Raw genomic sequence first — 11,637 nt, forward strand, 5'->3', positions numbered from 1 at the left:
TTGCTACGTGTATTTGATTCGATTATTAACAGTATCGAGAATCATCGCGCTCATACTTAATACATTAGTCAATATGCTGCAATAATACATTAGTAAATATGATGGAATAATTCTTGTTAATTAATTAAAAATAATATTTATCATGGTATTGTTGAAAACACATTAAGAATCTATTATTGACATGCCATAAAATAATATCGCTGGATATCTTCATTTCACAGCTTTCTGGTGGTAAAGAAAATTCCGGTTCACCTAGTTCACGCTATAGCGTCTTTATTATATAACTATTATATAACTGACCGCGAACTCCGAACAGCACAGAAGGTCTGACCTGTATATAAACTCTGACATTCAAACACACTAACCGCGAACTGACCCCTTATACCTCGCGGGTTGAAATGCAACACATTAAAGTGAGGCATCGCCTCCACTGCTCTTTATACTTTTACATATAACATGTTGACAGGAATATGGAAGTCAGTACTAAATATGAGAACATGGCCTTTAAGTACACAACGTTCTCGCGCTGAAAATCCTCTGAAAATAAAAGATGTACGCACAAACTGTATTGATGTCGAGATTGAGTGTAAAACTGTTCTATCTATAAAGCCTTTTTATTAGAGATAAAACTGCTTCATGCTGAACACGCAGTAAAACAGTGTTACAAAGACGCGGACATGTTTCCAATGTTCTAGTGGTATTATCAAATCAGCCAATGCAGTCAATGAAGTGTATTCATCTGTACTTGGCCGCGGGAAGTTTTATTTGAATTCTACTGGACGCTAACAAAGGTCAGGCTAAGGTGAAAAGCTGGCGTATACAGCTGACGCCGAAAAATATAGGCATCATCTTCTGACAGAATAACATATAAGCCGTTTGATGCCATTACGTTTGAATGCTAGGAACCATTTCACTCGTTGTAGAAATGTTCTCTATATTAGTTTCGCAAGAGTTTCATTCAATTTATTTTCGAAAAACCTGAATCCTTTCAATACAGATAAATCCAGTGTTCGCTTGGTTTATTTTCTGTTCAGTTATTCACATGATGTTGCTTTACAGATATCACGAGGGTTCCTTATTCATTTTGTTTTTTAATGACGTCATTATTCGCCGAAAAAGCAGTCCAGCGCGCATGATAAAAATTAATCAAACAAAAACATATCGAATTGCTTTAAGGAAAACATAGCAGGGACAATGGTTATGTGTTGTTTTTTTCAATTACATAACGCATATTCAACGTAAATCTTGTAAACACCTTTTAATTAAAACCTTATTATAATAAAAACATTTAATACGACAACGTTCGATACCAAATATTAACTCTGCATAAAAGTGACAGATTATACAATTATTAAAATATGAAATCAAATCAGTTTTAAGAAACTTAAATGCAAATAACGTGACCGGTTGATACATGCGCCTGGTGTTTCCATAGCTTATGTTGATAACATATTGATAAATTTAAGTTAAATTCCATAAATCAGTTGATCGAGTAAATTACAACTTAACATAATAAACGAAATATTTAAACTAACTTGGGCACCATTAAAAAATCCTTTCCATTGCATGACATCCAAACATATTACAATAATAAGACCGATTTACTTCAATTACGTCATTGTATTGTTAATTTGTTCAACGTCGTCCTGTAAAAATTAAAATGCGATATTTCATAATGTTGAAAATAGTTTTAATGAAATATACGATATCCAGCACACGTTTTCATAACCCATCAGTTTCAAATCGTATAAACCACATTTTCCTAAAACACTTCCATCTATTTTAACAAAAATACGTCGTCGAAACAATACGTGTGTTTACTGGAACAAAAGCGGTTCCGTTGTCTAAGCCGAAATGCTACATGTGATATTCACTAAAAAATAAAATTATATTATTTCACACATAATTTAGTAAAGATAAGTAATGTATTGCTTTTGTTTTATTGATTTATGTAAACTGTAATGATCGAATTGTAATCAATGTTTTTAAAGTGTTTTACTTATTTTCATATTATGTGTTATATAATAAAACATAACGATGGCTATTCAATATTACTGTTTAAGACTTGAATGGACCAGTTGTAAACAATCAGTGAAAAGGAGCAACGTGACTGGGTGTGTTCATATACTATTCTAACACTATGACTAAATGGAAAGTCTGAGGCGATGTTACATACCGATTAATAAAGACTGGCTAGAGTTCAGACAATAAATTAAACTACAAGATACGTTTTTGTATCGGTAAAATAGATCGTATATGTATATTATAGTCCTGGTTTTATATAACAATTTTTGCAAGAAATCAAAGCACGGGATAAAATAGACTTACTTATATTATACAACACAGAAACAGGCAGGTACATATAATAATTAATTGCCTTAAAGGAATTTTTCGCACATGTCCATTTACATTTTTTTTGTCAAGGATTAAAAAAATATATATACATTCAATCAAAAGAAAAAACATTAGTGCCTAAAATAATATTAAACAAATCCGTGTATGCGTAATTATGAATTATAAACGCTTTGAACCGCTATTCGACGAGTATTACTAGCATACCGTTTAAAATAAACATTAGAGGTCCAGTGTTCAAATACCGATTAACGGTATAGTTAAATCAACTTGGTTTCTTGACAAATAAATTAATTAGGAATTATCTTAATATTATATGTTTGTTACATTTTATAACAGAATAAAACAAACGTAACATTTTGTGACAGAATAAAACACAGTTAAGTGTATCATTAAATACCCAAAAAACATATAAACACAACCTTGTCGAATATATGGCATTTTTAAAGGACGCAAAAAGTACATGAACAATGAGTGCCGTCTTTGGAATAAAATAACTATTTAACCGCTGCATATAAAATATCCTAAATTTTATACCAGGATTCTATTTATCTTATGTTAATGTACCTGCGGAAAATATAACGTATACATTTTTGAGGTTCACCACACTGACTATCAGAGAACATGGGTGGCCACTCATCAAGATGTGTTTGTGGTAGAGTACTCATCAAGCATGTCCTCCACCGTCCTTCTCCGGTATGTACACCAATATTATTTCTCAATTTAGATTTTGCGACTGCGTTTATGAGTGTAAATATAATGCTCACACATGATTTCGGGACTCAACACTGAGTTCGATCCAAAATATTTCAGGTCCATTACTAAATAATAGACCTTTTTATTGTTGGGCCACTGCTGGGCTGGTTTTTCAGTTTTCTTATTGTTGGTGTTTTTTAACCGAAGTAGCGAATTTTACAGATTTAAAATTTCTTTCTCATTGTTATCTACACAAACAAAAGGTTGTAAATTTTCTCCTTTAATTATTTCTAATCTATTCTACTAAACGTTTATTAAATATGTAAAATAAAGTTAAAAGCCGGTAGTTAAAAGGTGTTTCTTAGCAATTCTTGTGATATTTATGATGAATGGTGAGTTTACGGGCTGTAGTTTACGGATTTCTGTACAGTGGTGGGGAAAAAGTGGATCGGTCACATGGCGTCTGATCTAAGCAATTGTAGTAAGAGCAAAAACAATTTCAAGCGTTATGATAAAACGTAGTTGATATGCATTCGTGTATTCAGTGAAATAACCATGTTATACTTATTTTCTGAAAATAGGCTAATATCTCACTGGCAGTAAGAGGGTAAATTTCAATCGAAATAAAGGAATTCCCGTGGCGTGTTAAACAAACATATTACTTTTGGTCAGCACAAATATGTCAAAATATATTTAGCGTTATTATTCAATTTCTGGAGAGTGGGCTGCTACAGATTCAATTAGGGCGGGCACTATGTTCAGGTTTATCATAAACACTTTAAATGAATGTTGGTTTTTATGTAGCAATAGTAAAAGGAACTTAATTGTGGCAATGCGGCAATAGTCGGTACTTACTGTAGTTAAGAGGTGGTCTTATGGCGCATTTATTTATAATTACCAAGACAGTTTGTTGAGTCACGTTTTAGTTCATATGCAATAAATCTCTAAAAGGTTTGTTAATTATTATAGTGGGTTAGCTATAAGCCAAATATGGCTTTTTTCGGTATTTACTTATTATCTTTATTGTTTATTTTATTGCACACATGGAAACGCGAAACCGGAAAAGGCGCCGTCCGTCGGTCAAACTACACCAGCATCCCAGCCAAAACCTACCTGGCACCAGCCAACAACCCCGTCAGCTGCCTTCCAACCAAATGCCTGATCAGCTGCCTCCCAACCAACAGCATGTCCAGCTGCCTCTCAACCAACAGCCTGTCCAGCTGCCTCTCACCCCCAGCCATCGACTCGGCCAATGGTCTTCAAACCAACAGTCCGGCCATCAACCCGACCAGCTGCCTCTCAGTCAACAACTGGGCGACCAGATGCAGCCTGCAGCAAGCCAGCCAGATCCGGCTGTTCAATCGGGTAATGGTTTTAGTGAGGATATTTTTTTACCATGCATGTTTCCTAGTTTTAAGTCTGTTTTAGGTGATCATGTTCCTCAGTCAATTAAAGAAAAATAATATCAGGCCAATATGTAGATCTGGCATGTTTGTTGGAGGCCCCGGTAGTTCCTGAAGATTTAGGAAAACATTTGGTTTTGAATAATTCGGGTGAATTAGTGGTAAAGCCCAACATGAAACAAAGCATTGTGGATATAGCTAAATGGACTGACGCATTCCTCATTTTCTCAAGCATTTATTTAAGTGCTCATCTGGTTAAAATGCAAGATCTCTTAAAGTATATGCACACTATAAGGCTATGGCAGCAAGACACACTGAGGGTTGGAGATCTTATGATCAACAGTTTAGGTTGAGAATGGGTAATAACCCAGCGAATTCGTGGGCAATGATTGATATGGAGCTTTGGCTGTTGTGTATGGGGCCTCCAAGGCAGCCAGTTCATGATACAGGGAATTTTGTAAGAAAATGTTATGATTTCAATTATACCTGATGCTTACGGTCAGTTTGCAATTACAAACATGCTTGTATGATTTGTGGTTCCGACCATCCTTCCAGGGTATGTCATCTCAAGCCTCGCAACACCAGTTCCTTGGGAGGAGGGTCTGTCAGGGGGGCTGTCACCCAGACCTCGTACAGGCTTAGAGCTTACACGTTCCGACCTAGAGGCCCAATTCAGGGGCTCCGGGGCCCGTTTAGCAGATACTAATACCTCAGTTTGGTCTCTTGGCAAGTCGCCAATCAATGTTGTTACGATTTCTAAATATCTTCAGTTATATCCAAATAAAGAAGTAGCTTCTGTGCTCAGTAATGGCTTCAAGCAAGGTTTTAAGCTGGGTTATAAAGGTTCACATCTAGGTTCTTCAGCGAATAATTTGGTTTCAACAAAAGTACATTTTTCAGAAGTCCAAAAGAAACTTGACAAAGAGATTTCCTTAGGTAGAATTTCAGGTCCTTTCAAAGTCCCACCAATTTCCAATTTAAAAGTAAGTCCATTAGGCATTTTAGAGAAGCCAGACGGGGGTTGGCGGTTAATTACACACCTGTCGTATCCCAATGGGTCAAGTGTCAATGATGGTTTTAGTGTGGAAGACATTTCTGTTAAATATACATCATTTGACAAAGTGGCTGACATGTTATTTAGTTTAGGTACGTCAGCAATGATGGCAAAAAGAGATATTAAATCGGCTTTTCGTTTAATGCCTATTTACCAAGGGGACTTTCACTTGATGGGGCTTCAGTTCAACAACCAGTATTATGTTGACAAATGCTTACCAATGGGTTTATCTATTGCTCCGGCTTTATTCGAATCATTCTCCACTTTTATACATTGGCTAGTAAGTTTCAAAACTGGGATTCAAACTTTAGATCATTATTTGGACGACTTTATTTTTGGAAGTGCAGCTGGGTCAAATAATTGTAACATGCTAGTTTCTACTTTCGAGGAAGTATGCACCGAAATGGGAGTCCCAGTTGCGGTGGAAAAGTCGGTCGGCCCAACAACAGTACTGACATTTTTAGGCCTGGAATTAGATACTGTGCAAATGACTGTTAGAGTACCTGCTAAAAAAGTGGAATAACTTTTGAAGCTTTTGCAAAATTGTCTAGTAAAAAAAGACTTACGTTAAAAGAATTGCAGTCTTTGACTGGGAAGTTGAGTTTTTGTAGTCAAGCAGTAAGAGCAAGTAGGGCATTCTTGCGCCGATTTTATGATGCTATGTGTGGCTTAAAAAAGTCCTATTATAAGATAAGAGTTAATGGTGAAATGAGAGAAGACATCCTGATGTGGATTCAATTTATTGAAGATTTTAATGGCGTTGTACATATTCCAAATAAAGTATGGTTGGATAACTCTGTCATTTATCTTTACACTGATAGTGCAGGTGGTGCTACTCTTGGCTGTGGTTGTTATTTTGGAGGTAATTGGGCCTATTGCCCATGGCCTGTTCAATGGCAAGGCCAACCTATTTTATCAGATATAACATTTTTAGAGATGGTCCCTGTTTTGTTGGCAATATGGCTCTGGGGGGTCTTTTTGAGGGACAGGAAGATTAAGTTTCATATTGATAATTTAGGTTTGGTAGAAGTGATCAACAAACAGTCTTCCAAGTCGAAACGTTTGATGTTTCTTGTTAGAACATTTGTGTTGTTAGTTATGAAATACTCGGTGGTGTTTAAAGCAGTACATATTTCATCAAAGTCCAATTACATTGCTGATGCAATTTCTCGTAAACAGTTTCACAGGTTACAACAGTTAGCACCAGAGGCACAAGCGAGTCCAGAATCAGTCCCGCCGGAGTTTTTACTGATGATCTGCAACAAGAGGCTAATAGATTGCTAGACAATTCCCTTGCTGCTAATACAAAAAAGGCATACATCGTTGGGTTAGAGAGATTCTCTGAGTTTAAAAGGCAATACGGCTTGTCAGATGCCTGGCCGCCTACAGTTGAACAGGTGGTTCGATTTGTAGCATGGCTATCCCTACAGAAACTATCACACAAAACAGCAAAATCATACTTAAGCTCTATAGCTTTTCATTGCAAGCTGCTTGATGTTGTTGACCCTACCAAAATGTTCATTGTTTCAAAAATGGTGGAAGGAATGCAAAAAGATAAGAAAACACACGATAATAGGCTTCCAATTACCCTCTCGTTACTGCAAGGGATAGTAAGCAAACTTAATATTGTGTGTTCCAGTGTCTACGAAGCAAAACTGTTCACTGCAGCTTTTATGCTAGCGTTTTTCGGTTTTCTAAGAGTTGGCGAAATGGCTGTTCCTAAAAAAGGTGATAGTATTTTACAGGCAGCGGTGTTGGCAATAGAAGATTTACAATTTGATCACAATGGGGTAATCATTTCAATCCGGCATTCAAAAACTGATCAGTTGGGCAAAGGGGTAGCGCTCAAAATTACTAGGTCAAACAGTGAATTTTGCCCAGTTGTGTGTCTTAACCAGTATCTTCATGTTCGTCCTCAAGGGCCTGGTCCCTTGTTTTTGCACTTTAACAAACAACTAATTACTCGTTACCAATTTTCTGCTATTCTTAAGAAAACGGTTTCTCTTTTGGGTCTAAATTATGGGTCTTACAAATCCCACTCCTTCAGAATTGGAGCAGCAACTGCAGCTTCCCAACTAGGCTATTCAGTGGAGATCATTAAACAGGCAGGCAGATGGGCTCCCAATGCCTACCAAACATATGTTCGTCCTGTTCCTGTTGTCATGCCCAGCCTAATAAATAACCCCCATTAAAAAGGTATGGTTCATATAGTTAGATTCATGTGACTAACAAAAACCAAGTTGTATTTAGGGAAAACCATCTGGATACTGGGTTCATCAATAATCAAGCAAGCCTTCATAGCAGCAAGATTACGACCTGAAGGGGCCAACCTCTGCCTTGAACCCAACATCATCTGGTGGCAAGGGTACAGTGGGTAAACACTTGCAGAATCAAAGAAAAAATTTCTTTCGCTTGCCAATGTGGGTAATTCTCCAGACTATATTGTGTTACATTTAGGTGGTAATGATCTTGGTCGTCGGTCACTGGTGGACCTTCGAAAATTGATTGTCGAGCTATTCAGGACTATTCTGTCTATATTTCCAAGTGTTAAGATTGTATGGTCTGCAGTGCTTCAAATTGGAGATATTCTGATAATAAAGTTGCTATGGACAAAGCAAGAAAGCGCCTTAATAGTCATGGTTCATCTAGGGCTTTGGCATGTGGAGGGCATTACTTGGCCAACTCTGACTTTGGAAAATTTGAGGAACATTTGTTTGAGAAGGACGGAGTCCACTTGTCAACTCTGGGTACAGATATTTTTCTTTCTAATATGTCTGCAGGGCTTGAAAAATTTATAAAGCATAATACACCAATCCATTACTGAAGTTCTAGATGCACAAATTTGGGGGTTCTTACAATTTTAAATCCCAAACATTATGTATGTTGGTGTTGCTATTGAGTCCAAAAATAGATATTTGCAGTTAGTTTGTATGCATATTTTTCTTACTCATATGTATGAAAAAAGAAAAAAGAAAGTTTTTTGCTGCTAATTTTTATGCAATTTTTTGCTGCTAGTTTTTATGCATTTTTTTTTCTGCTGGGTTTTATGCATTTTTGCTGCTAGTTTTTATTCATATCTTTGCCTTGTGTTTACAGTTTACTGCTTCAAGCATGCGTCCATCCGCCCTGCAGCCAAAGTTCTTTGGCAGTGGCCACCCGTCATCTCTGGCCCAGCTGGTTTCGAGGTTGGGGCATTTGGGCCGCTGGGTCAGCGTTGTTGGGTGGCCATATGGCAATCAGTGCCGGATGGACGCTTTTTACCTGGCACATTTTTTGGGGAAAATATATATGATTTTGTTGGGAGTGCTGATGGCCGTCACCCGGAGTCAGCACTCATATACAATTTATTTGTGCAGTTAGTTATTTGCAGTTAGTTTGGGCTTGCCATGTTCGCAGGTGGCCCTTGCTGCTTGGAGTCGAGACATTATATGCCAGAACCATTTTTTATGTTTTTATGTTATAAGGTCCTTTAATAAAAAGTAAAAATTTAGTTGAGTTTATATTTACTGTGTGAAAAGGGTTATTCATCGGAGTTTTCATATAGGCTTGCCCATGTAATGCTAGGTGGCAGTTTGGGTTTAGTTCTTGGCCTTTACAATAATATGGTCTGTTACTAAATAATAGACCTGTTTATTGTTGGGCCACTGCTGGGCTGGTTTTTCAGTTTTCTTATTGTTGGCGTTTTTTAACCGAAGTAGCGAATTTTACAGATTTAAAATTTCTTTCTCATTGTTATCTACACAAACAAAAGGTTGTAAATTTTCTCCCCTCCCACCCAACCCATGTAGTTTGTTTTTACACAGTGTTGTTCTGTCACACTTTACTGCGTCCGTTATATATTTAAAAATTTAGTCAAGCTTAGGGTAAATATAGATTTATTTTAAGTTTTATTTGCCTGTCCACATTAATTTTAATAACATAAGGGGAAACTGATTGTTTTCCGTACTAGATTTGGTTTTAGTATATTACATATTCTGCTGGTTTGAGTTGCGTTTTTCAGTTTGCCGTGTAGACGCAGAGTACCAAACGTCGGATACAGGTCGGTCACGACTCCACTTCCGATGGGGCAGTTCGGACACCTCGGGTTCGTCGACAGTCGCTTGAAGTTAACAGTTCCTTGGCAATCAGTGCCGGATGGACGCTTTTTACCTGGCACATTTTTTTGGGAAAATATATATGATTTTGTTGGGAGTGCTGATGGCCGTCACCCGGAGTCAGAACTCATATACAATTTATTTGTGCAGTTAGTTATTTGCAGTTAGTTTGGGCTTGCCATGTTCGCAGGTGGCCCTTGCTGCTTGGAGTCGAGACATTATATGCCAGAACCATTTTTTATGTTTTTATGTTATAAGGTCCTTTAATAAAAAGTAAAAATTTAGTTGAGTTTATATTTACTGTGTGAAAAGGGTTATTCATCGGAGTTTTCATATAGGCTTGCCCATGTAATGCTAAGTGGCAGTTTGGGTTTAGTTCTTGGCCTCTACAATAAGTTATTCTACTTATAGTTGTTAATTGTGATGGCAAACATACAATATCAGTGTTAAAATAAGAGTCCCAAATTCTGATTTGACCAAAAATAATCGATATTGTTCTTGATACTGAGTCCTGCAAGTGTAATGTGTGTTCCTACGCAAATAGGTGATATATAGGTGTAAAGCGTGACTTGCCATAACACCTGCCCTCAAGAAAAATCTTATAGACGATATAATCAATCGGTCAGCGCTCGGAAGTGTACTTTAGTTTGGAAACAATGGCCTGTTAGCTTTTTATTGTATCGTTTCGTCTAAGACTTTGATAAAAACAAGAGTTATTTACAGCGCAATACAGTAGTTTATTTCATGCGCAATTATTTCAGAATACAATAATTAAAAAAATATATATTTAAACTGTATAAATACATAAAATATAATATAATCCTTATTCAAAAAGGTCTTGTATCTAAATAGGTTTTGAGAATTACCTACAAATTTATTAAATATTTGTTTGGTGCAAATAACTGTTAACACTTAATTTGAAAAATGAACTATGCAAATATATTAGCAGTTCTATTGCAGAGAAAAATGGTCAGCATACAATGCCAATGTGTTTTAATATGTTGTTTACACACTCGGCTCTTGTGTAGTTCTTTACCTGACTAACCTGTGTATTTCTCACTGCAGTGAGAAATGCGTCTGATGTAAACTTTTATTAATTAAAAAATGAATTGCCATACGCAACGGCAGGAATGTTGTATATACATCTTTTTAAATCGTTGTTCTAAAAATATATTAAAAGTAGTGCACATTATCATATTAATGATTTATATAAAAACACTTATTTACTATATCAGTTTTTCGATATGTATTAATGAAATTCAAAGCATTAGAAACGGTAAAACAAGTTATTCATCCGCATGATTTCGTGGGCGCAGTAATCAGCTATGGCGCTTTACGTAAGCCGTTTTCTTTCATTCCAGACATTCGTAGGGACAGGCGGGGGCACCCAAGTAATTCCTGAGTTACACAATCATGTGAAAACATTTGTATCGGATCTTTCGCAGAGAGATAGGGGAATTCTGAAATCGTCTCTTGCAAAGCAGGACTACCCTACTGGTGGGTTAAGCGTCAACCTTCTTGACCAAAAACCAATCAAATTGGTCCCCAAAGGATCCCACGTAGACAGCGTAGATGAGAAGCATGACTGGTACTACGTCGACAACATTCACCTTACGGGAAAGCTGACATTGCACTTATTGGAGCTGCTATAATCCTATATACTACCAAGAAGGGAAACGACTGGTGATTTGACTACTGAACTATTTCTTCTTTCTTTATTTTTACCAAACCAAGTATGTATTTATATGTCTATCGTGTAATCATTTCTGTCTTTAACAAATAATATTATACTTAATAAAATCATTCTCATATAAAGTATTTTGTGTTTTAACTATATTTTATATTGATTGTGTTTGTGTTATTGAACGCACACTTATTTACATGTATGTATTTCATTATTGACCATTGACATAAATTTAATTTAGATAAATCAAAAATAGTTTTTTATAGTGATAAAATGCATGGTAGTTACATGTTTTTGTGCACTTTTCTTCTTAAGAAACTGTTTAAAGGACAACGTTCATGAAAGGTCTAATTT

At 36.3% G+C, this 11,637-nt stretch overlaps 1 protein-coding gene and 1 long non-coding RNA gene across 3 annotated transcripts; both read left to right on the forward strand.

The window, feature by feature from the left end:
- The first annotated feature begins 3,190 nt into the window (after nt 1-3,190).
- Nucleotides 3,191-9,883, forward strand: LOC127844076 (uncharacterized). Its single transcript, XR_008032553.1, has 2 exons — nt 3,191-3,311; nt 9,257-9,883. It is a non-coding gene; the product is annotated as an uncharacterized LOC127844076 (long non-coding RNA).
- Nucleotides 3,518-8,049, forward strand: LOC127844072 (cell division protein ZipA-like). 2 transcript variants are annotated; one of them, XM_052374044.1, is made up of 2 exons: nt 3,518-4,413; nt 5,007-7,009. In XM_052374044.1, exons 1-2 carry the CDS (start codon nt 4,039-4,041, stop codon nt 5,091-5,093), a joined length of 462 nt encoding a protein of 153 aa, XP_052230004.1. In that variant the 5' UTR covers nt 3,518-4,038; the 3' UTR covers nt 5,094-7,009. The 2 variants fall into 2 exon arrangements, with proteins under 2 accessions (XP_052230004.1, XP_052230005.1); XM_052374045.1 differs by lacking the exon at nt 5,007-7,009 and adding an exon at nt 7,145-8,049 and having other exon boundaries at nt 3,543-4,413.
- Nucleotides 9,884-11,637: the final 1,754 nt, after the last annotated feature.

This window comes from Dreissena polymorpha, chromosome 9 (genome assembly GCF_020536995.1).
Source record: "Dreissena polymorpha isolate Duluth1 chromosome 9, UMN_Dpol_1.0, whole genome shotgun sequence".
Lineage (NCBI taxonomy): Eukaryota > Metazoa > Mollusca > Bivalvia > Myida > Dreissenidae > Dreissena > Dreissena polymorpha.

Bases quoted from the DNA above. Each gene is read 5' to 3' on its own strand.
- LOC127844072 (XM_052374044.1), top strand. From the start codon at position 4,039: ATGGCTTTTTTCGGTATTTACTTATTATCTTTATTGTTTATTTTATTG. The intron at 4,414-5,006 runs GTAATGGTTTTA...CCATCCTTCCAG, and splicing joins AGATCCGGCTGTTCAATCGG to GGTATGTCATCTCAAGCCTC.